Source organism: Charadrius vociferus, unplaced genomic scaffold (genome assembly GCF_000708025.1).
Source record: "Charadrius vociferus isolate BGI_N301 unplaced genomic scaffold, ASM70802v2 scaffold136, whole genome shotgun sequence".
Taxonomy (NCBI): Eukaryota; Metazoa; Chordata; class Aves; order Charadriiformes; family Charadriidae; genus Charadrius; species Charadrius vociferus.
Genome location: NW_009648960.1, coordinates 1,184,457 through 1,211,602, shown reverse-complemented (window position 1 = coordinate 1,211,602; position 27,146 = coordinate 1,184,457). Strand labels below are relative to the sequence as shown.

Sequence of the window (27,146 nt, the reverse complement as noted above, 5' to 3'; positions counted from 1 at the left end):
CTCCCCACAAGATTCACCTAAAATCCTGACTGTGTGAAAGCACATTATCCTTTACCTTCCATCCAGGTCTGGCTTTGCAGTGCTCTGTGCAGTTCCCTATTTGTACAGGTGCTAGTAAGGCATCGATACTACACAGAACTACCTTTATGAAAGATGCAGCATTTACTACATATCTATTTTATCAGTATTACTTATTTCTGTGTAATGTTAAACCTCAAGTTAGGTTTTGAGTTTTTCAAGATGCTCTTTATGTACAACACTGACGCGTTTGGATTATACCACATTTTGCAGATGAAGTGATGCTCAGTATTCTCCCAGACCCAACAAGTCCTGATAGTTACACCACATCCTTGACATTAGGCTGGTGAGCTCTTACTGCCAACATATTTGCACATATTCTTTGTCCTATCACAGTGGTTTTGTATGCAAAAATCTCTCTGAGACAGTCAAGATACATACTGCTTTGGAGTAGTTCTTCTTTTTGGTCCTCTCATTCTCTAATCCAGCCTGCAGTGAGATTAAGAATGCAGGATGAAAAGATCAATAGTTATGCGCACCCATCCGTAGCCAGGCATGCATATCAACATGCAAAAACATCAGTCCAATTTTCCTCTAGCTCTACACAACACGGCTCAGTAAGCACACAAGAGAAAAATCAAATCCCAAAGTCAAATAACTAGTTATTAAAGAATATTGTTAAAAGTGATAATAGCGCTGTTAAATTTAGTAGCCACAGTTAAAATCATTCACGCTTGCTGGGTTAAGTCAATTAAAAGAGCTACCAGCTGTCTATACTTACTACATCAATACATCCATGCAAAAATCCAAATGTGTTTGAACTATTTCTGTATATAGGTCACTCACAAATAGATGCATCGCATTCCTAATTTGAAATAGTACAGGGAACGAAGGCGAGTGAAAAAGCTAGAGTCTATAAAACTGCTCTCCGCAGCTTGCTTTCTGCAGAAATTGAGGCACCTCTACTTCAACACAGTGCTGCCACAAGACAGCACTGCTAGCAGTACCAGGATTTTTTTAAACTGAGCTTAAAGTCCCAATCCTCGTTTTCCCTTCCATGCCTTTCCTGTTTGTTCAAAAGTCAGCTTTATCTCAGTGTGTTCAATGCAAATACTTGCTCTCATCTTACTGTTACCTACAGAGTTTGACTTTATCCTCTAAAGAAAAGGTAACAGCTCGATACAGAAGTGGCAGTATATTCGTGCTAGATCTATTCAGAGTGAGTTTTGAGAGAGTTTTATTCCTTTCCAGATTTATGCTTAAAATAAAATCAGACGTACAGTCTGTCCATCATTTTACCAGGTAACACAGAAAGTTAGGGTGGAAAAGTTGGGGGAAATAAAAGCTATTCTTGTTCTGTCCTACAGTAACTACTGAACTAGAACTAGCTTAGATCTCTCTAATCAGCACTTTTCATCTGAACTGCATCAGAGTGGTAGGTGAGTGAAGCAGCATCTTTACATTACTGATGCTGCCTCAGGATCATTTTAGATCATCCCTTATCTCAGATCAGCTATCATAATTGATGTTAGTTTCTTCTTCATGGTTAGTTTTTAAATGCACACTGCAACTTGCAGACTATTCTCACCACTGGGTAGGAGTTGGCATATTCCAAATGAGACTGTAAAGGCATGAGAGGAAAGAAAAATCAGAATGCAAAGGAAAACACTGAAGTCAGTTATGGCAATCAGCAGAATCCCCCAAAACAAAAGAAACCAAACAAACACACACACACTCCACAACAGGCAGAGATGTAAATCACAACTAAAGAAATTGATAATGCAGGGCTTCTTGCACAAAGCCAGAAGCCATGAACTTTGGAGCAAACAAAACGAGGGAAGTGCACAGACTTCATCACGAGCAATTAATAACAGCCGTATTTCATACTGGATGGTCTTAGACTAGAGACAGCCAGCTGAGAAGTGGGAGAACGAGGACACTTGCAGTGGAAGAGAGACTGAAGAGCGGCTCGAGTGTCTTAAACACAGGATGATGCTACTGAACTTCCCTAGGAAGAACCACGTGATAAAGAATCAAGCTTGCAGAACTGAAACAAGAGAGGCAGAATGCTTTTGATGGGTTCAGGATGAGCCACAGAAAAGCTACTAAAGGTGCCCCTGCAGCACAGCTGAAGATCTGCTGGCGGGAGGCAGAGATATACTCAAGCTAGCATTATACCAACATAGTAGGCCACTGTTTACAGTATAGTCATACAGTACAGTCACAGCTGTGGAGCTTAAATCAATTTGCTACCCCAGTCTAATCAACGCCTCAGGTCATTTTGCAGTCCATATTGATAGTTTCTCTGCCAGAAGCATCCTAACTGGCTCCCCAAAAGCTAGCTCAGCAGATCTCCGGTGTCTGCAGTTCAGACATCCACTTAGAAAATATTCCAGGAGAAAATCCAGAGTAAAACTCAAACTGATTAGTAGGGTGGTAAAGTTTTAGCAAGAAAAAACATTTCTGATATTGGCTCATTTCATTGAAAACTTCCTGTACAGAAGAGAAGTTTAGCTTCAAAGAGCCACCCCTAAAAGCATCAACCCCTCACAGTGCAGTGAGCCTGAGTGCCAAAGAGGCAAGATCCTTTTTCAGAAAATGAAAGACTCATAGACCAGTTATAATGGCATTCTACAACTATGGAAGGAGAAAAAAAGAAGAGCATCCAAAAAAAAAGAAGAGCATACAGAATTCTCTGACCAGTTTTCTAAACCCTTGGTGGACACAAGGTAACAGGTTTTGGCATTGTCTTCATGCTAAAATAGCTCAGAAACCAAACTGTGAAGTGTAGTCCTCAGAGGTACTTGTTGTTTGGTGGTAGGTTTTGGGGTTTGGTTTTTTTTTTTTGTTTTTTTTTCTTTGTTTTGAACACACAGAGCAACAGCTGAACCTTCACAAATATCGAGACAGATGCGGTCAAACTATTAAAATCATCTACTATAAAACCACAATAGGAAAATGATCAATGGTCAAAGAACTAAAAGATGTATTAAGGGTAAAACAGTGAACTTGCACATTTACTTTCTTCTATAATCCTAGAGACGCTTGGATTAGGGAAGGAAGCTCTGTCAAAGCTCTCTTCCTGTACATGCCCAAGTGTCAGCTCGCATAAGAATATTCACCAAATGCTACTTTATGAGGACAGGGGTGAGTCTGTGCAACATCACTAGAAATGCCAGGTAGAAAAGTTTCAACCAGATCCTTCTGTCAGGAAAGGACATTCTTTGCAAAAGTATTAGGTATTTATGGGCCATCCCATAAACCAGCTGGAGACTGTTGTTCACCACACCAGCAGTGGTTATCGCAGGCAGAAGGCATGCTGGCATCCCAGCGACTGGCTGCTCTGGGAAAAAAAATGGTCAGAAAAGCTTCTTCTCAAGGGATGGTGGGGAAACAGAATGCAAGTCTTCTGCTGTTTAAATATGTAACAATAAAACAGGATCATATTACAAGAACACAAAAGGAATTCCATGTGGATTTCCATGAATAAAAAGTGTTTTGGATTAATAGGTCTCCTGCTATAAATATAGTGCCAGTGTTCTTACATCTTGCCATATCAAGGGACACATAGTTATAGTCATGGTTAAACAACCTATTTCTATCATAATCACCTTCTAAATAGAAATAATTGATATTTCAACTGACCTAGAAATTTTTCCCCTCCAAAAAACACTTTCATAAACATGTCCAAATTTAACTCTAAGTAAAATAAACATTGGTTTTCACATTCAGCTGTGAAGATACACTTTTCTTCATTGAATCTTTGGAGCTTTAAGGCATCTTATAGCTTGGAAAACCAATTGCATAAGTTTGCAATCTTACAGATTTTAACAGCATTTCATGAGTAGTAATAAGGATTCCACTAAAATGGCAACAAGGCAACACCTAATTTTAAGTGCATCTTATGCTATCTTACAGTGCACTCCATTAGAAATCATTGAGCAGGCTCTGCAGTGGTAATTTTTTTTTTTTCCAGGACTGTTCTAGAGGCATATAAGGTGTTTCACTCAATTCTGTTCTTTGGGGGATACTTCGTCAAGAAAAAAAGGTAGCTCTAGCTTAGATAATTAGCAGCAAGATTTTAAGGAGGAAAAAAAAAATTATGACAAAATCTCCAAAGAAGCCAGAAACCAAGGATTACAAATAAAGATCTTGCTATGAATGATACAGGTCTTGCTTGTTTTATGAAATTAGCACTGATCATCCAGCTTAACCACGGAACTAGCACTACTGATAAGTTAGGAACAGCATCAGCAGAAGAACAAATTATTCTCAAACACAACTGTTTTAGGCACAAGTGACTCCATAGCATAAACTAGTCACAGCTGATTCAAGTTCAGGACTGTTGAACACTTCTTCCATAGTGCTGCTTCAGTTTTGTTGTTAGTTCAATGCTTCTCCACTGGTCTCAGAAGCCGTGCACTCTGCTCGTCTGCTGAAGACTGTCAACACATGCTGAGACAATACCATAACCTGTTCATAACTCAAGTGCTTAAACTATCTTCATAATTACAAGAGTTGATTATGCCTATGCTAGAATGGAGTTAAGATTTGTACACATGTGTATTATCTGGACAAATATTGTACGGATATTTTGAGAGAAAGCCATTTTAAACTTTTTCTGCAGGTTAGTACTAGTGCATTCTGTGCTCTACTAATCTCTCTCTCCACAAAACTCAAGTCTGCAGATGAATTTCAAATATCTCAGTTTTGAGGAGAGCATTCACCTGCAACTCCAAACCACTTAAGACTACTGATAATTTGCTTTTGGTTTCCTAAGCTAATAAACATTGATCATGGAGTAAGATAGCACTACTTCTTCCCAAATTCTCAGTATCAGTAATGAAACAGGGGAACTTACAAGGTGCATACAAGAAATAGCTGCATATACCAATGTTTTGGCCAAGTACTTCCTGCAACGGTAATGGTGAACAGCATTTACCAGAAAGGTTTCTATAAAGTCGCATGCTCTGCTGGTGTTCCTGCACAGTGCATACAAATCTGACAATTCCCCTGGTTGAAATAATTATTGACCTCCATGTACTCTAAAAAAAAAAAAAAAAAAAAAACCAAAAAAAAAAAAACAAACCCATGTGCCTTGAACATGGAACGTGGCAAGACCTTGAAAGGATGATGTAACCACCAAAAAACCCCCAAACCCATGTGCCTTGAACATGGAACGTGGCAAGACCTTGAAAGGATGATGTTACCAGAGTACTATAACCAGTCTGGTGGTACAGGGGACAGCAACATTGGAACACACACATGCACACTTAAGTTGGACAGTTTACCAACCCTCAGGCTTCCACGGCTACCCACTGACATGTGCTCATCTTCATCCGAAGCCTATCAAAAGAAAGTATAAAGACAAGAAAACAATGAAAAGAACACAAGTAACAGGCAGTGAGGTAAATGCAGATGGCTCTGATGGAACAGAAGTAAAGAAGACTTACAAAATAAATGTCTTTAAAAAAGAACTGCATTAAAACTGTAAGCAGAAAATAAATGAAATCATATCCTGCCCAAGAAACACCATCAAGCATTTTACTACAGGATGAATGACAAGCTCACTCGGGTATTCCCTGCTCTACGGTCTGAATTAATGAACATTAAACACTCCAAGCAGGTTATTTCCACCCCCTGCCCCCCTTTATTCTAGCACATTTGCAAAAGCTCCCCAGCGTGACAGGGGAGAGGGCAGAGAATTCAGGAAGTGGCTTTGGGGTTCTCACTCAGCTGGGGCGGGGAGGGGAAAAGCTTATTTGTTTTTTTCTTTTAAAAAGGAACTGCCTTATATATGTCTGTTTTCTTAATTTGAAATGTCTAGCTATAAATAAAAAGCAAAAGTAGATACTAACCGAGGCATTTCTTCGGGCTCTACGGGAATAACGCTCACTGTCTTCCTACCAAGGCAGCAGAGAAAAACAAAAAGAGCGAAGTGTTGAAAGGACAGATACACCAACAGAGTGCTTTTAGAAAGACACAGTGAAGCTTCAGCAATGTTTAGGACTCAGTGAGGTTAACGCAAATAATGGAAGGTGACACCTTGTCAACTCAGAAAACCCCTTTTTCTCCTTACTTGTGACCCCAACTTTCTTCCCCTTTGTTTTATTCTGCTACACACTTTCATGGCTTTTACAGAAAACTGTACACAGTGACATCTTTATTTGTATCGCAAAAAAAAAAAAAAAATGTTTCAAGTGCATCTCTCTGCATCTGGGAATTGGTATACTTACAGTGCTCTTGTAATTAAGCTGTTCAGTTTGCAGTCCTTAAAAATATATCTCAAAAATCTTCTGTGTGAAATAATGCAGCAGGGCAATTGTTTCTCTCTAGTGAGCATCCCAGAGGGGCACAGCCTGGCCCCTTCTTCCGGACCAAAAGCATCTGTGCTGTGCTTACCGCCTCTGTGACACACAGCACCACTGCCTATTGCTGACCAAAGGCTGTGTTAATGCTGGAAATGCTCTAGGACATACTACGTTTCAACAAACCGATTTTACATGGAATTTAGAAACGGCAATAGAAAATTTTCAACATTGTAGTTAATGGTTCTTACAGGTGAACTGATTTCTAAGCAAGGGAATTGCTAGTAAGGTGGAGCTAAGCTCACCAAGCAAGAATTTGAAGAGACTTAATAGCTTATGCATGAGATTGGAGCATCTCAGGTGGACAGATGGAGGCAGCAGGCTTTCAAGAAGGCATACAGCGAACCAGCAATTATGCCGATTAATTATCAAGGGTCAAAGAAGTCGGGGAGTTTGATAAGTTATCTTCCACACTGGAAGTCAGCTGTTCAATTTTGCCTTTTTCAGTGTGCGCTACTCAGCTTGTGGGGCAAGGCCACAAACAACAGTTTTTGTCTGGCATCACTGGTATATTTATGAACTCACTTATGTTTTAAAGACATTTGAAGCCAATGTCTTCCAGCCTTTTAGCAACTTCTTCATCTTATATTATGGGTGTCAAAACAGTCAGACGTTGCTAATGGCCAAGTGTGTAACTGGTATCATCTTCACCGGCTTAGAAAATAGTAAAATCCAGGACGTTGCATTATCAGAAAAGGCAAGCGTTGCCATAGCAGCAGCAATAATGCATCTGAAGAGTGCCCCTGGACCAGTAAGTACAAATGTAACTGAAGAAGCATGGATAAAACTTGCCCAAAATTTAACTGAAGACAGATTTGAGAAGACTCAAATTGTAACAAAATCCACAAGTAGTAAAATGAGTACATCTATTCCTTCTATCACAAGTGGCTTTAACCTGTCTATAATGCTAAGCTGATCTTCAAGCGATAGGGTGGAGACAAAGGTCTGTAAAAAGAGATGGCTCCAACCAAACCCTTGCCAGTTTTAAGCCGACCATAAGCCACATTTCATGTATTGATGCGGACCGCAAGAATCCTTGTGATAAGAGTGGAATTCACGTTTCCAATAGATGAAAATACCTACTGTGGTGGATTTCAAATTCTATGAACTATACAAAACTTCAACATGTAAAAGTTGTTTAGCTACGTTGATCAAGGCCTACCATCCATTGCTCGATGTCTCCCCATTTAGTATCCAGACCATAATATTTCTACAGACAGAAAAGGGAAAAAACAGAATTTAGATGAGAAAGGCAAACAGCACATTTAGACATGCATTTCCAGGTTTTGGCCAAGCGACACAGCTCCACACACACAAACATGCCAGGGAAAAGCTGTGCCGAGTGCCACCAGAGCCCTCCGCAGCACGTGCCCGGGAAAAGCTGCCTAGCAAGGGGAAAGGGGCATTTGGGGTACGGCTGGCGTACTCAACAGCTGCTTCTCTCTCAGCAGTGCAGAAAAACCAGTGCTGTGGGGACAGGAGCAAGGAGCGTAATGAGTCTTGAATTCCTGACCCACTTAAGTCAAGTCTCATTACAAGGGATCTGAACGAAGAACACTTTCAGGATAAAAAAAAAATGCTGTCAAATCATGTTTACCGTATAGATTTGTCAAACCAGGAAGACAAGTTGAATACAATGCAACAAATCTCTGTGCATTCTTATTCACTGTATTCAGAACTCCCCAGAGCTCCTTTTCAGAGCACAAGGCTTTTTGCCTACACTTCAACCATCTTGACAGCTGTGGTATCACCAACAAGGACATAAGAGCAGGCAAGACTGGAAAGCTTGCTGCATTTCAGTACCAAACACCATGCATTTTCTTAGCAAACTGTCTCTTCTGAACCGTTTCCCAGTTCATAATATATTTGCACAACACTGGGAACTTCCCAATGAACTTGCATTCCCACCAGACAGCAAATTGTCCAAAGATCCACAGGTTTAGCAGGACTTTTCTTCCTTCCCAAGCACGGACTTCAAATCTAGCCTTGGGAAGTTTGCACTTATAATGGTGACCATAACATTCCTGTGTGAAGAAAAATCACCAGCCTAAAGCACGGTAATTGGCAAATGGAAATCCTGCTTAAGGAAGCATAATACGTATTTTAGAAAAAATTCGGATTACGTGCTTTGAGGTTCATGTATTTGTGGAAAAAGCAAGCCTGCATTTGCCAGCTTTCCTAGAGGCTTGAGGAAGCAGAAGTATCAACAGTCAAAACCTTAGGCAATGATAACCAAAAAAAAAACCAAACAAAAAAAAGAACCCAGCCTGTATTATACTCTGCATTTCTGCATTTAGGACTTGCTCAATGGTATTAATGTAATTTTACTTCCACCCTTAAAAACCTCATTCATTATTTATTAATATACTAGGACAAACAGCTGCATATCGTTTGATACGGTATCAGTTTCTTCCCACTTTAAAGTTCTTCCTCATTAAACAACAAAATGATTTCCATGTTAAGGTCATCTTCATTTTCATCTTAACAGCTCTGGAGCTAAGAAAGTCTGTTATGAAGTAGAAAAGGCAGCAGGGTAATCAATTACACATCCTGGATGGCCCAAACTGTACAAGGACCTTTCAACTCTGTCAGTTTTGGGGTCAAAAAGGAGCTCACAGCAATTCCATTTATTAGGAAAAAATATTAGAAAATAAGTTTTTTAGGCCAGTAATTTGAAAACGGGAAATAAATTTACTGCATTGCAGATTTAAATAGTATGCAAACATCCCTCTGGAGCAAGGAAAAGAGACAACAGTTCAACAAGCTCTTTAACCACATCCCTATGAGAACAGGAAAGCATTCCCCTCTGCTTTCCCTGCAAAGCATCTCAGTGTGTGCTCAAATACATCTAATGCCCCTACACAATGCCTAGCCAAATGGCATGCAAGTGAAATTTCTCCCTTTAACTAAATGAAATTAGAGTGTGTGACATGAACCATTGTTTCTTCAAGCATTACACACTTCCTCGCAAATGCTCAGACTAATTACTTACAGGCAGAAGCATAACACATACAACAGCCTGTTGTAAAATTAAGTTTTAGATACATCACATCCTGAAAATGACCCCTGACAATCAGATGAACTCCAGCTGGTCAGGATTGCATAGAAGATCAGAACCTGCCGATTATATGCTTTGTAGTAAATGAGGTCAGGTGACACCTCATTAGAGGCTTTCTTTCCCCCAAGAGATATATTACATTTTCTAACACTAAAACCAATTTAGAAAAACCACTATGAAAATAGAGAATCGTCTTCTCACACATAGGAAGGATCCATAACATGCTAATAATTTTTGTAAGGTCTGCTGCTTCCTTTTCTGCTCTCTGTTCTCCTTCCCCTCTGACACAGGCTTCTGAAGCCAGTTTTGCAAAAGGGAGATAAGGAGATACCCCTTAAAAGACTTGTTATGTCACAAGCTAAGTTCCACTTACCGTCTTTTCCTCTCCCATTTAAAATTACACAGCTACATGTTTAATAGCCCCAAAAGAAAAATGTTAATGAATGAGATTGCCTTGAGACTATTTTAAATTTATAGTCTTTTAAACGGCACATCTCACATTGGACTGAACTGGTAGCACTGGACACCTCAGGTATATTTGCCCCCTCAGCCACGTCCGGTTTCTTTCTCCACGATGACTCTTCTGTTCTGCCCTGAGGGGGCTGGTTTGAATGGCCGCACAGGTTAAAGGAAGTGGTTCTTATCCATTCGTTTGGTTTTTAGTTAGAGGCCTTTGCCAGACTCAAGTTCCCTTCTACCCTGAAAAGTGATATTACAATTAAATAATTAATGACGTTAATACCATTGAGAGAGAATTCCAGATCAGATTTGCTCACTAAGTGACAGTGAAACTGCTAGACTTGCAAACTCACTACGGGATATTGTGAGGCTAACCCACTTATCTTCTCATCCATGTCTGGACACCAACAGTAAACAACCTCCTTGTCTCCCATGGGGCTCCGTTTGTACCAGAAGATTAACTTAGTTCCTATAAAGGAGATTGATAACGAGCCTGTTGATCCATGGGCAGATGTTAAATTTTGAGTCACTCACTACGTATTCAACTCCGCAAACATAAACATGAGTAAGACGTATTTGTTGCCAAATTGATGGGGGTCAGGATTAAAAACCAGCACACATGATTTGAGTAGCTATCTTCACATACATACGTACTTAAAGAGGAGAACAGCATTTCCAAGAAGCACACGCACTGCTAGGTCAAGCGAACAAAACATGCAGTTAAAGCTGCTGGAGGGACAGAACAAAACCAAACAGGCTGTGGTTTTAGGACACATGTATCATTCAGCAAGCAATAAAAATATCTCAGGAAAAAAAGGAAATATTCAATAAGGTAGAAAATGGCAGGCTTGAAGAAAGCTTTCTCCCTCACTGCATAATCTCTTTGGAGCTATTTCTTTTTCTAGATACCACACAGTTCACATGCTGGAAGTATAGAACAGCCAAACATCATAACACAAAACCCAAAACTCTCTGATGTTAAATAGCAAGTGATCTCAGTTAGAGCTATTAGCATTATTACCCTCATCATTGCCATCATCCAGAACTATGAAAAGGAGACTGACTTCAAACTAAGGTGAGAGAGGATTAAACACTATAAAAGCATTTATAATGCTTAGGTCACACTGGAAGAAAGGCCATACAGTTTATTTACCAAAAGATTATAAATTCAAACACAGCATCCCTGATTTACTTCAGTGACTTTCTGCAAACAAAGTCATCTGAAAGTCATTCTTCCTGCTGGCACCTGTGAAGTGCTTGCCCAGCCAGAAATACTTTCAGCAATGCTCTTGGCCTTCAACATGTCTGTAGGGATCTTGGTGACACATGGAGCAACCACACTCTCCTGTGGTGGCTGGTTTGCCAAATTACTCTTCTGCTCATTGCTTATTTTTTGCCAAAGTCTGTAGAAAAAGTTATATTAAGTGCCTCACCAGACACATTTTACGTAGGCCATCTTCCACCGCTTCCCCTTATTATCCACCCCACACAACTATGGGCGGGAAAGAGGGAATGGCATGGAAATACAAAGCCTGCTGTGTGCATCTTCTGTTTTTCTGAAATGCTAGCAAGACTCATAACATGGGAACACACACATGCAAACAAGAATGAAAGAGCGCAAGCCATACCTTCTGAACTTGATAGATCTAGGGGAAAAGGGAAAGGAAAGAGACAAGGAAACAAAAGCTAGCGTAAATGAATAAATAGCAATGTAGTGTTCCACAGCTCGTTCTAAAGGGGGGGGGGATCATCATCTATACAGAATATACAGCAAAACACACACAAAAAAAGTTCACATTGAAGTCCTGTAGAGTTAGGCAGAATGAAAGCAGCATTTACATTCTAGGCCTCCTCCATGTGCCCAGCTAAAATACAGCATTCCTGTTTTCATACATACCCATTAGGCTCTTGGAGGCACACGCAACATCTGCTCTCTAGACTTTGCACCGGACCAGAGCCTAACCCAGCTGCGAGCTAGGAACTCTCCCTTTTTTTAACCCACATCATTCAAAGTAACGGATGCCCAAATATTCGCTCAGGATGACAGTTCTGCATCTACCATCACAATAAAAGCGAATAGCATTAACGTCAGAAAATCTGTTCCTCTTTTCAGGACAAATTTTGTCCTTAACTGACAAAGCATAGTTACAAAAGCATCAATGCTATACATCCCTCACCCATGTATAGCACAGTGCCAGCTTGTTAGAAGTCTCTGCAAACTTCTTGCACATATATTGCCAGCATTGGAGGGCCTTTGGAGGTTGCTTTTTCAATTTTTAATGTTTCCATGGATTCTCACACCATTTGCAGGCCCTAATACATGCACTGCTGACTCTACAAAGTTGTTCCATAGTAGTTCCATTTTAATAATACACAAAAGCCTTATAGACACTCTGAGACATCTGAATTTTGCTTGAGTGGAGAACTGCCCTTGACTGATTGTCTTTGTAAAATCCACGTGAAAACAGAAAATATGGGGTTTTTTTTCTTGCATCTTTCCTAGAATTTCTAAAGTAAGAAACACTTCTTGTTGAAAAAGATGTAACCAGCTACACAAATTCAGAAGGAAACTGCAGCTTCATTCTCCCCAGTTCTCACCTAAACACCTAGCTTTGTATCTGTAGGAAATGTATCACAGCTCTGGCTCAAAAGTCCACAGCTGCCTTACTGCTTATCTTCCTAGATAAGCACTGATGCTGAATAAACACCAACACCATCTCTCTGCTCTATGAGCATAACCCAGGGGGAACAGTACATTGCTCTGACTCCAATCTTCAGCTGGTTAGCAGACGGCAGGGCAGTCAGTCTCCCATGTTTTGGGATGTATTCAGTGGATCCCTGCCATGCATTGCTCTTCTGGGCCACCTCAGGTGAGCCTACATCCCAAAGCTGGGAAGGAAAAGCGTACTTTTTTCAGTCCTTGCCTCCATGGCCTGATCAGGTTCCCCTTCATGATTGTGAAGGACAACTGTGGAACCCAGCTTAATAACTCAGAAGCATTAATTCCTATCCTTACAAGTGCACGGGGGATAACTGAGACCCACATTTGAAGCTAGCATTGCCACACGCTAATCACCTCACTTACCTTTTACTAAGAAAACCTTGAAGAGGAAAATGAACTAAACCCTCCCACAGTTCCCAAGACTGCATACTGACTCTGACCTTTTGCTTCTCTGTTGCACACACACAGTGCCTTTCATCCATACACAGAAGCCAACCACCAGTGTTTCACATGTGGCGATTACCATGTAGCTGTTAAAGCTCTAACTTTCCCATGCCACTGTTCCACCCATCCTTCCAGGCAACACCATGGAGGTCTTATTTTAGAAACCCCAATGCTTCAGGCTCAGCATAGCAGGTATTCCTGTTGAGCATAAAGCAAGACACACGAGACGTCTTGTGTCCAGGACCCAGATTGCCAATGGATAAGATAACAACGAGGCCCTTGTTCAGGGCCAGAAACCACAGAGGGCAGTGGAGAGGGGCACAGGGACAAAGCCAAGTGCGTCACTGTAACTGTTCCAACTTTTTATAAAACCTGGAATTTTCTGGTCACCCGTTAGCTAACAAGCACTACAACAGCTCTGCTCTGAAGCGACTGATCTCTCATCTGTGTACTGTTCAGCTTAGATAGTATGTTACATGAAAAACCAAACACCTTTAAACAATAATCTCTACTGCAGGAATGGCTAACAAGCACTACAACAGCTCTGCTCTGAAGCGACTGATCTCTCATCTGTGTACTGTTCAGCTTAGATAGTATGTTACATGAAAAACCAAACACCTTTAAACAATAATCTCTACTGCAGCAATGCCCCCCACAAAGAGCATAACATAGTCAACAGACATCTAAGCAATCAAATGCCTTAAACTGCACTTTCCTGTACTACAATATGACAAAAAAAAAAGTGGGTTTGTCCACAATCTTAGTGGCAGACTACTTTCCTGGTTTCTTCATCATATGAGGTTTCCCACAGAAGTAAAGTTTTTCATAGAAATGACTTTTGGATAGGACAGGACACGCCAGTGAAGCATGATTAGATGGCAGAAGAAGGCAGAAATCAAGATCCTACTAAAAACACCTTCAGCATTGTCCCTCTCAAAATTTTTCTGGGCATCTTCACACTGGTTGTATAAGAAAGATACAGATTAACTCTCACAAACCTTCTTAACTTCTTCCCAGCACCAAGTTTAATAGTCAGCGTCTCCCCTCTCATTCAAGCCATGAGAATTCTGCTTTTCTGTAGTTTTTCCTGTGCTGCCTGGGATTTTAAACAGCTTGAAACAGTCTCGAATGCCAGCTGTGCCATGGGACACGCTAACTCAGATCAGACTTGCAGGCACCAAACCCTAGGAAGGGAAGAAGGGGCCTAAGTCACAGTCAACAGGATGGGTGAGCAGATCAAGAGTGTTGGCAAGTCTTTTGCCCACATTGAATTGGCTTTAGTACACTTACTAAATTTACTACATGCTCTAGGAACTGGCATAGAAAAAAAGAAACCCACAACAGAACGTCCTGGTAACATTTTATTCCAAAGAAATATGAATCTAAAGGAGGAAAAGTACATGCAAATAAGTATGCTGGTAAGGAATGAATTTACAAACCAGCAAAGCTAAGTTTTGTGCTGTGTCCTTAAAGTGAGAGCTGAAAATGAAGCTAGGAAACAAGCACAATGCTCTTGCCTTGAACTAAACATACAGGCTCATCTGCTAGGTGAACTGGCAAGCAAGAATCTTGTCCTGCAGATTAAGGAGTGGGAGGAGATCATTCTCTTTTCACTTCAGACACTAATGCCAGCTTAAATTGTGGTCTCCAGGTGTCAGTCCTCGAAGAGACATTTAAAGTCTTGCCAGCAGAACACACAGAAGGTACTCCCACATAAAACATTCTCTGCAATTAGCCCTAATGCTACAGCTTTTGCGTGTCTTGAAACATTACTGTTAAATATTTCTTGGAAAAAAGGGCTTTAGAAAAAAAAATTCTTCTCTCCATTTTACCTGGTAGCCCCACAAGAATTAACAATTCGTTACTCAGAAAAACTGACCCGACAACTCCTGACTTGCTTTTCTGTATGAATTAAAAATAAATACCTGAATGCACACAAGCATTTGTCTCAGTACCAAACACATCTCTACACTACGAGCCAAATGGACTGGCTTTAAACTCTGCAACATTTAAAGACCACCGCAGCACGGTGTGGTAAAAACCACAGGGCCCGTCACTGCTCTGCCTCCTACCAGGTGGGTGGGTACCAGCAGTACGGAAACAGACAAGGGAGCAATTATCATTTATTATAATCATCCTTTCAACTTAGAACATGCATTGCCATTGCCTCGCATGAGAGCTCTCCTATACTGACTGGGATGGATGGTATGCATGGATGCATACCAGGAAAGCCTACCATGACCTCCAAATTAATTATTTACATCTTTGGTGGATAACAACAACAAAGCAGAGTAGAATAAGAAGTCAGAAACATTCAAGCAGTTATATTTACTGGACCTGTGCCTTTCTTAAAGCCTCATGCCCAGGAACCCCTTCTCTACTAAACATAAATATTTATATACATAAATATACACACCCGTATATGATTCAAAATTGACCACTACCCTTATCTTCATAAATCAGTATAAATCAGATAAGAATTCTTGTGCTAATTTTCTTTCTTCAGCTTCAGAAAACAATTGACCTAGATTACTTTCCTACTAAACTTGCAGTCATGCTCTCCTCCTTACCTTCCTCTCCTCAGAGAAAAAAAAAAACAACAAAAACACAACACCAAAAAGAAACCCCCAAAAACCCCCACCCCCATTAGCACACATCCTTCTTTCTGCTGCCTGGCGTGAACTGATGCCAGGTGATGAGATGATACCGCCTCTAGAACACACCTGCAATCCTGCCCCACCACAGCGAACAGCAGCAGCCTTCCACAGCAACTTTCCCATATCTCACGCTGCAATTCAGAGCGTTTGCTTCCAAAAGACCATCTATTTCTGCTATATAGTTTCTCCAACTATTGCTCTACTACAGCAGTATGTTTCTTGACATTAAGTTTCCAGAAGAATTCTTGGAGTCACCTTATATTTCAAGCCACGTTTACTAAAGCTACCCCTCCGAGCACACAAACCATGAGATGAATAGAAGCGACCACTGGCAAGAGGTACAGCAGCCTAAGCAAGGGCTGAGCCCACACCTGCAGCAAACACCTTCACCATCATCTAAAGCCAAGCTGTCTGCCATGAGCTTCTCATTGTACACTCCTTTTGAAAGGAAAGGATCTTGCCAACAGTGTGGCTGATGAGAAATACAATTTTAGATTTCTAAAAGAATAGACTATGCAGCAATTTCTGCCGTCAATTATGCGTGCTAGGTGAAATAATTTCTGTCAGAAGAAGAGCTCGGGATGGTATCATGTAGCCTTCACCATTTACTGATAAGCTTTACGACACAGTTGTAACTAATCTTCGGTGCACTCTTCACATATGGCTAGCCTACACAACCCGCACAGGGCATTTTTATAGCTTTCTCATGAAGTGGCTCCTCATTCTACCTACAGAAGCATTCATAAGATAGAGAACAAAAAAAAAAAAATAAATCTCAGACACGTGGTGCTTATGCATTGACATTTCTTTTGTAATGGCAAGCAGAACATTAGTTAAAACACATATATAGACTCACAATGCAAAAGTCATCCAATTATTTTAAAATGAGGTAAGTGAAGCACATTAAGAAGTGTCATTAATACTAGATGGTGGGCAGAAGAGGAGCCAATTTCCAGTCCAAATCCAAATCATTAAAACACCCTATTTCACTGCCAGCAAGAGCTATACTGCCATGTTTATAGCTTATAATGGTAACATCTGGAAACTTTTATCCCAGACCAACAACATAAATATATTCTCAAGTAATCCATGTTCCACAAGAAGCCTGTAAGGGCATGTACATTGCTTTAAGCATGAACAAGTACACACACATGCAATAAATTTATTTATCGCTTGTTAACTCCTGAAACTGGCCATGAAAAGCCTTCTGAAGTAGTAAAGCAAGTGCTTTATCTGGTTATTCGACATGGCAGTAGCTGGAATGTGCTATTTCTCTGAAAAGCTTGTGAACGAAAATGAAGATAGCAGACAACAAGTTGTACAGACACCAGTATCACAGTATGTTCTCCTCCAAGGAAGGAGTAGGTGCCAAATCTCTCATGTTGATCGCTGCTTGGGATTTTCTGTATGTTTTCTTTTATTGTATCTGCAAGATACTTGTGGCAATTACATACTTCCTGCAGCCATCTTTACCAGCCCTACTTTGCATCTGGGGGCTGAGATTAAGCTATTTGAAAAAAATTACAGAATATCCAAGCTTACAAAATATTAAATAAATGCATAGTCACGTAATGTAATTTGTGCCAGTGAATTACAAAACGAATTGTAGTGGATATCTGGCTTAGCTTTCCCTGAATTTGGTATTTCAGAGCAACATCCTGTACCATGCAACTTCTCTCTATACAAAGAGGTTTTCACAGATTTTCAGATCACTATCTCTTCAGTTATTAAATGCACAAGCATGCACACAAGCTTTAGTTTTGATACCAAAATTTCAATTTACTAGGACACCCTTTGCAGTATCAGCTTTTAATCTTCAAGGGGGTCATCAGCTGCATTAAAGTTATCTGCAAATTAGACGGTGACACCACTGTCAGGTGCCATGACACCCATATTTACTTTGCCGCCCAAACAAAACACCTAGTGGTTGTTTACCATGGATCCTCCAAAGGCTGCTCGGCGAGTCTCATCACTCAGGCTGTAGGCACAGCAGGAAGCTTGACAGTACTGACGCTTATCTGCACTCCAGACCTTTCAACTGTGGTACAGGTTGCAAGAAACATCCTTCAAAAAGCAGCAACTGTAGCAATAAAAGGTTCTTCGGTTCCTCTCTTCCACAAGCACTGTGCTCACAGCAACACTCCTCCACAGCTCCTATGCCTGGTGTGTTTGCAGGTACATCTAACCCAGCTGTGGCTACAGGGTGCTAAGACACATCCAGACGTGCCTCAACGAGATGAGACGCTCCAGCACAAGACCGAGGATGGGCAAACTGCCCAAGTGATTCTTCTGCAGGCTGATTACTACAGCCCGCACTATCACATCCCAATCCACTGTTTAAAAGCAAAACTGAATCCTTCTCTGCACCCTAAAGCAGAGATGTACATTTATTCTTACGTGTTTCCACACCCTGCCCCAAAACTCCTTACTTCTTCCCTTTCCTTCGAAGTCTATTTGAAAAAAATTAAATTATGATTGCTGTTGGCCCTGTTACATCTACTCTGCTGTTTCATTAAACGAGCATCAACAACTGCAAGTTTTAAGACCTTCTGTGCTCGTCGCTCGTTTGGCCCACCTATGTCAACCCATGCTTACAGCCCCACTCTAGTAGTACTGCTTTAGCTTCCAGAGCTTCAAAACAAATGCTGCTCTCTCCATTTCGTGGAGTGGAGAGAACATTTAGCACAGCTCCTACTTGTCAAACACAACAGGAGCAGAACAAGCCTTTTTGGTCTTGATGATCATTCCTACACTGGAAGTCCATGATCTCCCACACACTGACATGCAGAGGCACAGTAACTTTGCTGATTGTATAAAACAACTAGCTCTTCCAGAACTTGGAAGAGACTACACCAAGCATTTAGTCCAAACACTTTGGAGAAGGTAATGTTTTGCCTATTTCAGCTTTTATCATTACTCCTGCCAACAGCAGACCATCATATTTACAAACGGGGGCGACCACAATGCCAGCTTCACAGCAACAAAGCAAAACAACTTCCAAGAGAAGAGTTATACAAGGGCCGAGAGTCTTCCATATTCATTAGATTTCTAACGAAGTGATAAGAATCCACCCCCCCAACACACACAGAAACAAGCTGCATACTTCAAAGTTTACTATTAATCATTACTAACTAACCACCTGTGTTTTCTGTGAATAATTATACTGGCTTCACCAAGATAAAATTGTCTTTACCCAGGATATATCATCCCATCAACTAACTGAGCAGCATTAGTTCCACACAGACTATTAACATTTCAGCCAAACATAGATTAACGCTTTGTTCCAGGACCTCAGATTATATACATATATATTCAGAAGAGAAGATGATAAAAACACCCCCCAAGCCTTGACCGTACCTCTTTCTGCTGCCTCTCCAGTTCTTTCATTCGGATCTCCCGTGCCTCTGCCCGCGCCGCTCGCTTTGCTGCGAGTCTTGCTTCAGCCTGCAAACAGGAACACAGCAATGAAATAAAAGCTGGACAATTCAACGTGAAACACACGCGTTAAGCAGGGCACAAAATAAGGAGACGAGACTCAGCAAGACTGTAAACACATCTGTAGGAGTTAATTCCCTATTACGAGTACTGGCCCTGCCTTCCATAACTTGTTATGCTTCACAGGCAGGTAATACACCCTCGCGTAGGCACTACTCTTAGTTCACAGCTGTGTTTAAAAGTGCTCTGCGTTTCTTTAATTACTATTTGTGTGGATAGAGAGGAAACAGTAAGGTTTATTTACGAAAGGCAGGTTTTGCTCTTTTTTTTTTCCTGCGGCGCAGATTATTTTTCATTGATGAATTAATTTGACCAACAGTAAACATATTATAATGCCATTTTTCCTAACCGCTGACATTGTGCTCACATACATGGGCACAGCAGTTAGGTAAACACTACTGTTCAGCATGACTACGCACAACTAAGGCTGAAATGATCGAGGCAAAGGAATAGGGAACCTGAGAAAATGCACTAACTCAATTAAAGTCTCCAGACGTCCATATTCAAGTCCAAACCTCTCCAGCATGGAAACCTGCCAAGAATGGGCCTCTCGGGAAATCTACAGTGCTTCCTCATTTCAGCCCAGTTGGAAGTGCTGGAACATGCTATACAGTAACATTTTTAATATTCTGCTTTTAATCCTTCCAAAACCAGTTAGTCTTATGGAGAAAAATGTAAAATTAGCTCAGGCTTGGTACAGTGTGACTGCAAGGGGTTTACCCAGCATAATTCAGAATAGCTCAGCAGGGAGCAAAAGGCATCACTCAGCTAGTCACCCTGGTGTTACACCCAACTCCTCTGCCTCTGAAACCTTTTACTGTAAGTACAGCATCAAATTTAACAAGAAAAAAAAATGCAGTAATATCAAGGTTGAGCATGCAGAAAATCAAAACGCCAGCATTTCTACCAGTACTTCTAAATAGAAGGAAAACCAGAAAAAAAGAAAGGTGTAATTTCCTTTCCCTTCTGTAAGTATATTTGCCACTCAGACTTATGGAAAAGGCCACAATCTTAAAAAAAAACCAAAACCAAAAACCAAAACCACACACCAAAAAAAGCCAAAAAAGGAGCAGGTTGGCTGAAACTTTCAGTTAATAGAAAAGGGCTGATGAAAACCAAGCATAAGCTGGTGTATGGGAGGACTAGAAGCCTTGCAGTGCTGTAGATATTAAGTCTTCACCAACGAGAACAATCCAAAACACACAGTCACTAGGCCAATATTTAAGTACATATCATCCACCTTCTACAAAACCCCAGCACAAACAGCCCCAATCCCTAAATACTGCCATCGTTCAGTTATCAACATTCTCCCCAGTTTTACTGCTTTGCCCCCAGACTTGAACTGGTAGGCAGGCAGATTCCTTTTGACGACTACTGCGGCTCCCTGTTGCACAAAAATGAACCGAGTTTTTAATCCTTGCAGCAGACAACTTCAGCCTGAAAAAAATTACTTGTAACAACAGAAAAACCTTCTCAGAGGGTAAAAATGCCCATGCCAGAAAGAGCAAAGGGTTGGTTTTGTAGAGAGCGCTGTGCTCTCTTCAGTTCACTGCTTGAATTTTGAGGTAAGTAGGTAACCATGGAGAGAAACTGCAAAACGTACCCACAGTCTCATACTTAGAGCAGACCTCCATGCTCACACCCAAAAACCGTCTCCTCTCGTCACCGCAGGGTGCCGTTACTTACGGAGCCAAATGACAGCAGGCTCCAGGGTGTAGGCATGCGTTACCACAAGTGTTTTCAAGGGACCGTGGTTTCAACAGCACTTACCAACCTGAAGCAGCTTGTCCAAAAAAAAAAAAAAACCACCCCACAGCCCTGCTACTGGCCAAATACTAGGCAGAATCCCTGCCAGGCAGCTTTATGATTTGAAGTCATTTATGATGCCCACTAAATAAACATGCTGTAAGATGTATGCTAAAGGTAAGAAATCACAGCACTGGAACAAGTGTTATATTGACTTTACATGACCCATTTCTGTTTATCTGAAAATAAACTGTAGTACCTCAAGAAGCACTACTGTAAGCCTCTCTCACAGTCAGTACCACTGTAAATACAGGACTGCGTCAGAGACAAGGACTGCTCTGGGCTACTCACCACAAGAAGCTGCCAGGCCATTCATGTGATACCGGGTAACAGCCCCTGCCTTTTGCCAGCAGCCGTTCAGACACTACACGCGCGTACCCCAAGGAAGGGGAATCTTGCTCCAAGGACCCCAGCTCATTAATGATTTTTTGGGGAGAGGGGGAACAGGAGATACAGCTTTAAACACCACCTTTGACTCCTTACGGTTGAGAGATGCATTCCCTCACCCTGACATACAAACTGTAAGAAGTCTTAAGAAACACCACAAAAATGAAAAGTAAACAAACTTAACTCTGTACCTACATTTGAAAACTGCACCTGATCTGGGTGAAGAACAGTATCAGTGCAAACAGTTAGCTATATTTTTCTCCTATGGAAAACAAAGGACCCTAAAAGTCTCCATAAGCAAAAGACACCAAACAGCACTGAACCGTGCATCTTAACTTCCTACCTTGCAGAAAACAGACAGAAACAAGATTATTTTGATGTTGAAATTATTGCAGATATGGTCCTTATGAATTTCAATAACCAGCTGAGCTTTCATGTTAGAAAAACTCTATGCCTGTATGTAAAATCCAGATGTTGTGCTTAGCACACAGAAGTATATCCCCTTCTGTTTTCCTTGTATGATTAGGGCCAAAGGATTTATGTGCTTGCTAGGTAAGTTGCAGAATTATGTATCTTCCAGAAGTGTGCACAACATACAATGAAATGAAGCAACACGAAACATGGAAGGGGGGAGAGCGAGAAGGTTTAACAAGTTATTCTAAAGCCTTCCTGTGAATAAGGCTTGCCAGTTCCCTAGATACCAATACCAACTGCAGTAACTTAAATTAATATTTCTTTGTGCAACATCCTAGTAAATGACAGGTTACATGTACGGTACAATTCAGTTTTAAGTGTCAAACCACGGTGTGTCTCTACTTTATTCCGCTCCAGCTTTGCAGTCCTTCACCTGCTCATGCAAAGCCAATTTGCAAGCCTTTAAGACATGCAAGAAAAAACAATTTTCCCTTAGTGCCTCTGACTAACAATGGCTTACATCTTGCAACAAGCTTTTTTTTTTTTTTTTCCCTCTTTCATGACCACATGGCTCTTCAGCATTAAGTATCTTTCAATACAAACAAGAGAAATAATGTATTCTGGATCCTTTTAAATAGCTTTTTAACCTTTTTCAAGTTAAAAATCTGACATTAGCACACACTGGTACCTCTCTAAAAAGAAAACAAATTGTTACTGCACTCAGAACACTAGTATTTTAAAGCTACTCATTTTTATCCCATCAAAACAAAGAATTACACAATTGTTCAGGCTGGAAGGGACCTCAGGAGGTCTCCAGTCCACCCTCCTGCTCAAAGCTGGGTCAGCATCAAACTCATACCATGATGCTCAGGTCTTTGTCCAGTTGGCTCCTGAAAACCTCCAAGGTTGGCAGCTCCACACCCTTTCCAGGCCCCTGCTTCAATGCCTGACCATCCTCACAGTGGAAATTTCCCCCTCCCCCCCAACCCCTGCTATCATGTCAGAACCTGCTCTCTCAAGTTAAAACCCAATGTCTCATCCTTCTGCCATGCACCTCCATAAAGAGCCTGGCTCTTGGCTTCTCAGCAACCTCATCTTGCGTGTCAGAAGGCTGCTGTTAGTGCCCACCTTAAGGTCTGGTATTCTGCATTAAATACTGTAAGTAAATTGGCTCTTACATTTCAAAACATGTTCACAACGGTGTCTGGGTGCTATCCAGATGATTACACAATTGTTTTCATCGTGGTCCCCGACAAAAACACCAGTTCATTTGTGTTGGACAAAAGTGGTTTGTAAGAAACAGGCCATCCTTCCCTAAATGGTTTTCAGATCCACAGCAAAACGAGACTATGTGTGACAAGAAACACACAAAGAGAACATGTTCTCAGTGCAACAATATGATCAATAAGATAAGTAACGGTCTCTGATGGTATCAGCAATACAAATAGCATTGAGATAATGATTAAGCACGAACCAAATACTTCCATCAAATACATTTTATTTTGTAAGGTTAGTTAAGAAAGACTTAACACGCACAGAAAACACACAGAAAGACTTAACACACAGAAAGACTTAACACTCATCATCCATCTCCCTTTGCCACTTCAACAAAATAGGACCACTAGAGTCCACAGGAGGGTAAGTCAGAGCTCCTGAATACTCACAGGTCCCCAGGAAAGCACTCATCTGATAAAGAGCAAAAACAACCCCCCAGCTGCACAAGACCAATATCCTATCTCAGTGTTTCCAACCCCCGCTCACCTGATGCTACACATGAGCCTTTGGAGGGTACCCTCCAACATGGCAGAAATGTATTATGCTATAATCATGCTGGTCATTAAATGATCAACCCGTGCCCTTCATAATCCTGCTTCTACCATGCTTCAATCAATACAGTTACTTAACTCAAGTGAATGTTTTTGATATTCTGTAGGTGGCATTGGTGACAAACCAGGAATTGCTTATGAGCTTAGAGGAAGTAAATCAATCATGGCAGGGACAAATCCACACCTAACAGTCATTGTGTATCATTTCATAAAAGTCAAACTGAAAGTCTGGTAGCAACCGTAACATCCAGCAAATTCTGCAGCAAGTGTGGGAGAGAAACAGGAACTATTACATACAGGTTTTCCTGTTCAGAAACGTAGCTCACCTACTGACAGGAGTAGCCACATGTTCCCAATAGCAAGCCACATGGCATGGACATTCATAACAAGCTCTGCTGTCATCTACAGACTCTTAGACTAATACGCAAGAGTGTCAGATTTATTATGGACCTCTTCCTCAAAAGCAGGGGCATGACAAAACTCGTCTGAGTTTGTCAAACCACACTCTTTGAAAGTCTTGGACTCTGTTTTCACATTAATAGTTCTGTGCTATAAATACCATGATTTCTTGCACACCCTGCAAACAGCAACTTCACATTTCTCTCTCTGTGCTGACTAAACCAAAACAGGCTCTGCCTGGATGACTTTGGCCTTCATCCAGCCTAAGCACTTGTCAGAGCCCAGACCCAAGTCACCTCTAACTGCAGTAGCAGAGACAGACACCATACGTTGCAAGAAACACAGCTGAACTCATGAAATCACCAATAAATTTGTATAGACTTCTTAAATTCAGACTAGAAAAGCTAAAAAGAAAGTCTCAAGGTTGCCAGCATAAATAACTATTAAACAGATTCAAGATGAAAAAAAAAAAAATCACTAAGATTGAAGGAAGTAATCTTAAAATAATCTAAAATTCACTAGTGACTCAGCGAGCAATACAGGCCTCAATCAAAAGTGACAGATGACTGGCAAAAACAGAAGAATAAAATATGCAGCCTAATTGCACTCATTACAAAGCTTTTGCAACTTCCCTTTTATGAAGTATTGCTCATCTGACAAGGAGAACTGGCAGCTTCAGACATACTGTGCATATCATACAAAAAAACCCCAACCAAACAAAACACTCCTAAGGGGCTTCTGTAAAGCCCCGTGGGCAAAACAAGAGGAGATTGCAACCATACTGCTGAGATGAACATGGAAATCCACACCAGCTGAAAAATAATCGCCTTAATTTATGTAACTCGCTCAAATACTACAACTACACAGCCTGCATTTTTGCCATTTTATTGCAGTTGCCCTGAATGATTTATAGCCTTTAAGCCCCAAAACAAGTATACTGCTGCACTCCAAAATGCTCGTTGCTTTTGTTGGTCCACTTGCTCAGCACTTGGCACCCTTTAAGTGTCACTAGTTTTAAAATAAAAATCCAGTCCCATGCAGCAGCAGATCTTTAACCTGCCTTAAGGAGTTCAGTACGTTTAGCTCTGAACAGGGAAAAACTAAGCAGGTTGTAACCTGGTTCACTACTGAGGTACAACTGCATCTGAACAAGAAAAAAAAAGGGGGGGAGAAAAAGCCAAAAGAGACATTTGATATCAGCTGGAAAGGCTGATAAGCTCCTCCTCCTCCTGTCTGCAGCATGAGGCAGTGGGGAGAAGTGGGAGTACCGAGATCTGCAGGAGTTACCCCTACATACAGCCTTTTAAAATATCACTCATCAAGACGAGGCGAGGTCTGGTTGCACCCATACCCAGCGCTGCTGGGGCCAGCGTATAACGCACAATGGTTACGGAAGCGACGACTTCCTGACCCCGAGCGCAGCGTCGGGGAAGCTGCACATTCATTATCATTTTGATGAGAGAATTATTTAGGTGACTTCGTTAGGTAGAGGCTAATGACACACATCCTGAAGGTGTGCATTCTCAGAGCTTTTTTTCCCTTATGAAATGTCCAAGAGTTCATTGTTCAACTGGAAGCCCCAAGAAACAGCCAACAAAGGCAGGAAATTATGCTGCTTTTTTGAGCAGTGAAAGATGACTACGTTGATTTGCCACATAGCAACATAGGTAAGAGTTTTCGATCTATACAAAGCATCCCTTAATTCATATGTAGTCAAAATTATCTGCGTCTAAGACTAGTAATCAAAGTTAGTATCATGTTTATGGTGGAGGACTAAAGTGTTAGTTTGCCAGCACCAAACCATACTCAGGAAGCTCTGCAATTCTACTGTCAGAGAAACTTTAAAACACAAGTTTGCCCTACTAAATTACACCTGCTCACTGTATGCAACTACTATTACGGATTTCTGCAATGACTGTTCTCAGGCTGATGTAAACTTCTTGCCAACGTGCTTAAGATACAGCCAGTAAGCCCTTTTTGGGGCAAGCATAATTTTCCATGATTGATGCTGTCCCATTCCAATATTCTGCATGTAAAGGCTTTTTCTCAAGTGTTGTACAACTGTTTACTCTATTTACATAAGTCACACGCTTCATCAGACAAAGAAATGTGCTAAGGTTTCATTATACTTCTAAAGAATTTAAAATCTATTTAGACAAGCAGCACCTTATTTGCAATATTCCTGTAATACACCTGACCAATATAACTATCAGGTAAAACACCTGCTAACACAGCAATGTTCTTCCCCATCTCCACTTGAGTAACAAGTGATCTAAAATACCCAGTTCCAGGAGCTCACCATGAGTTATCACCCACTCCTTAGCATCAAAACAAGAGCATCTATAAACGACTTCTATGCTTAGAAGTCAAACCAGCACATTTACCTGACATTTTTTGCATCTGAGTTACAAATATAAACATACTTTGCATCACTCACTCATATGACAATGAGCCCATGAGTCACGTAGGGTTCGGTCAGTCAACATCCTGCTTAACGCCTCACCTTTCCCTTAAATGCAAATTAGCATCAAAAGGCAGCATGTTCGTGAACCTTAGCCTACACATAAACATAAGGATTCCCTTCTAATACCCAGGTACCAGCGTCGCTGGTTAGACAGACAGGCCCATTATGGGCTTGTCTAACAGCTCTTCGCCCGTTCACAGTGACAGTGGTGAACCCGAGAGTGACAGTTTATGTCAATAGATGACTAACCAACCCATTAACATTTTATGGTCACAAGAGGCTGTTTTGAAACTTTATTTAGAAAACACGAAACATGTTCAGTTGGCATATCTGCTCCTGTACCAAACTGACAAACAGCTTACGTTTTACTACTGATTTTTGAAAGAACGCCTTAGAAAAGTCCATGCGTTTTGAAGAATTTGCTACCGTGTGCAGCTGTCGATCAGCGGCAGCAGTAAGTGCCGCACCAGCACCCACCTCTTCAAGAGCTGCTGTGAATCGCACACCGCCTCCAAAAGGAGCCCGAACTCCGGCCGTGCAGAGGCCCCCCCGGTACCCGCCACCCTCCCCCGGTACCCGGATCGCCACCGGCCAGCTCAGGCAGCCCGGGCACACGCCACAGGAGGAAG

At 41.2% G+C, this 27,146-nt stretch overlaps 1 protein-coding gene across 1 annotated transcript in view; it reads right to left on the bottom strand.

Annotated features, from left to right (window-relative positions):
- The window catches only part of LRRFIP1 (leucine rich repeat (in FLII) interacting protein 1), a 132,760-nt gene that overhangs the window by 42,822 nt on the left and 62,792 nt on the right, over nt 1–27,146 (bottom strand). The window contains exons 2-8 of the mRNA XM_009887588.1: nt 19,084–19,170; nt 11,532–11,549; nt 7,549–7,596; nt 5,877–5,921; nt 5,314–5,364; nt 1,607–1,639; nt 460–507 (exon numbers count right to left, since the gene is read on the bottom strand). Of these exons, the coding sequence (XP_009885890.1) occupies nt 460–507; nt 1,607–1,639; nt 5,314–5,364; nt 5,877–5,921; nt 7,549–7,596; nt 11,532–11,549; nt 19,084–19,170 (330 nt within the window). The remainder of the gene's footprint in view (nt 1–459; nt 508–1,606; nt 1,640–5,313; nt 5,365–5,876; nt 5,922–7,548; nt 7,597–11,531; nt 11,550–19,083; nt 19,171–27,146) is intronic.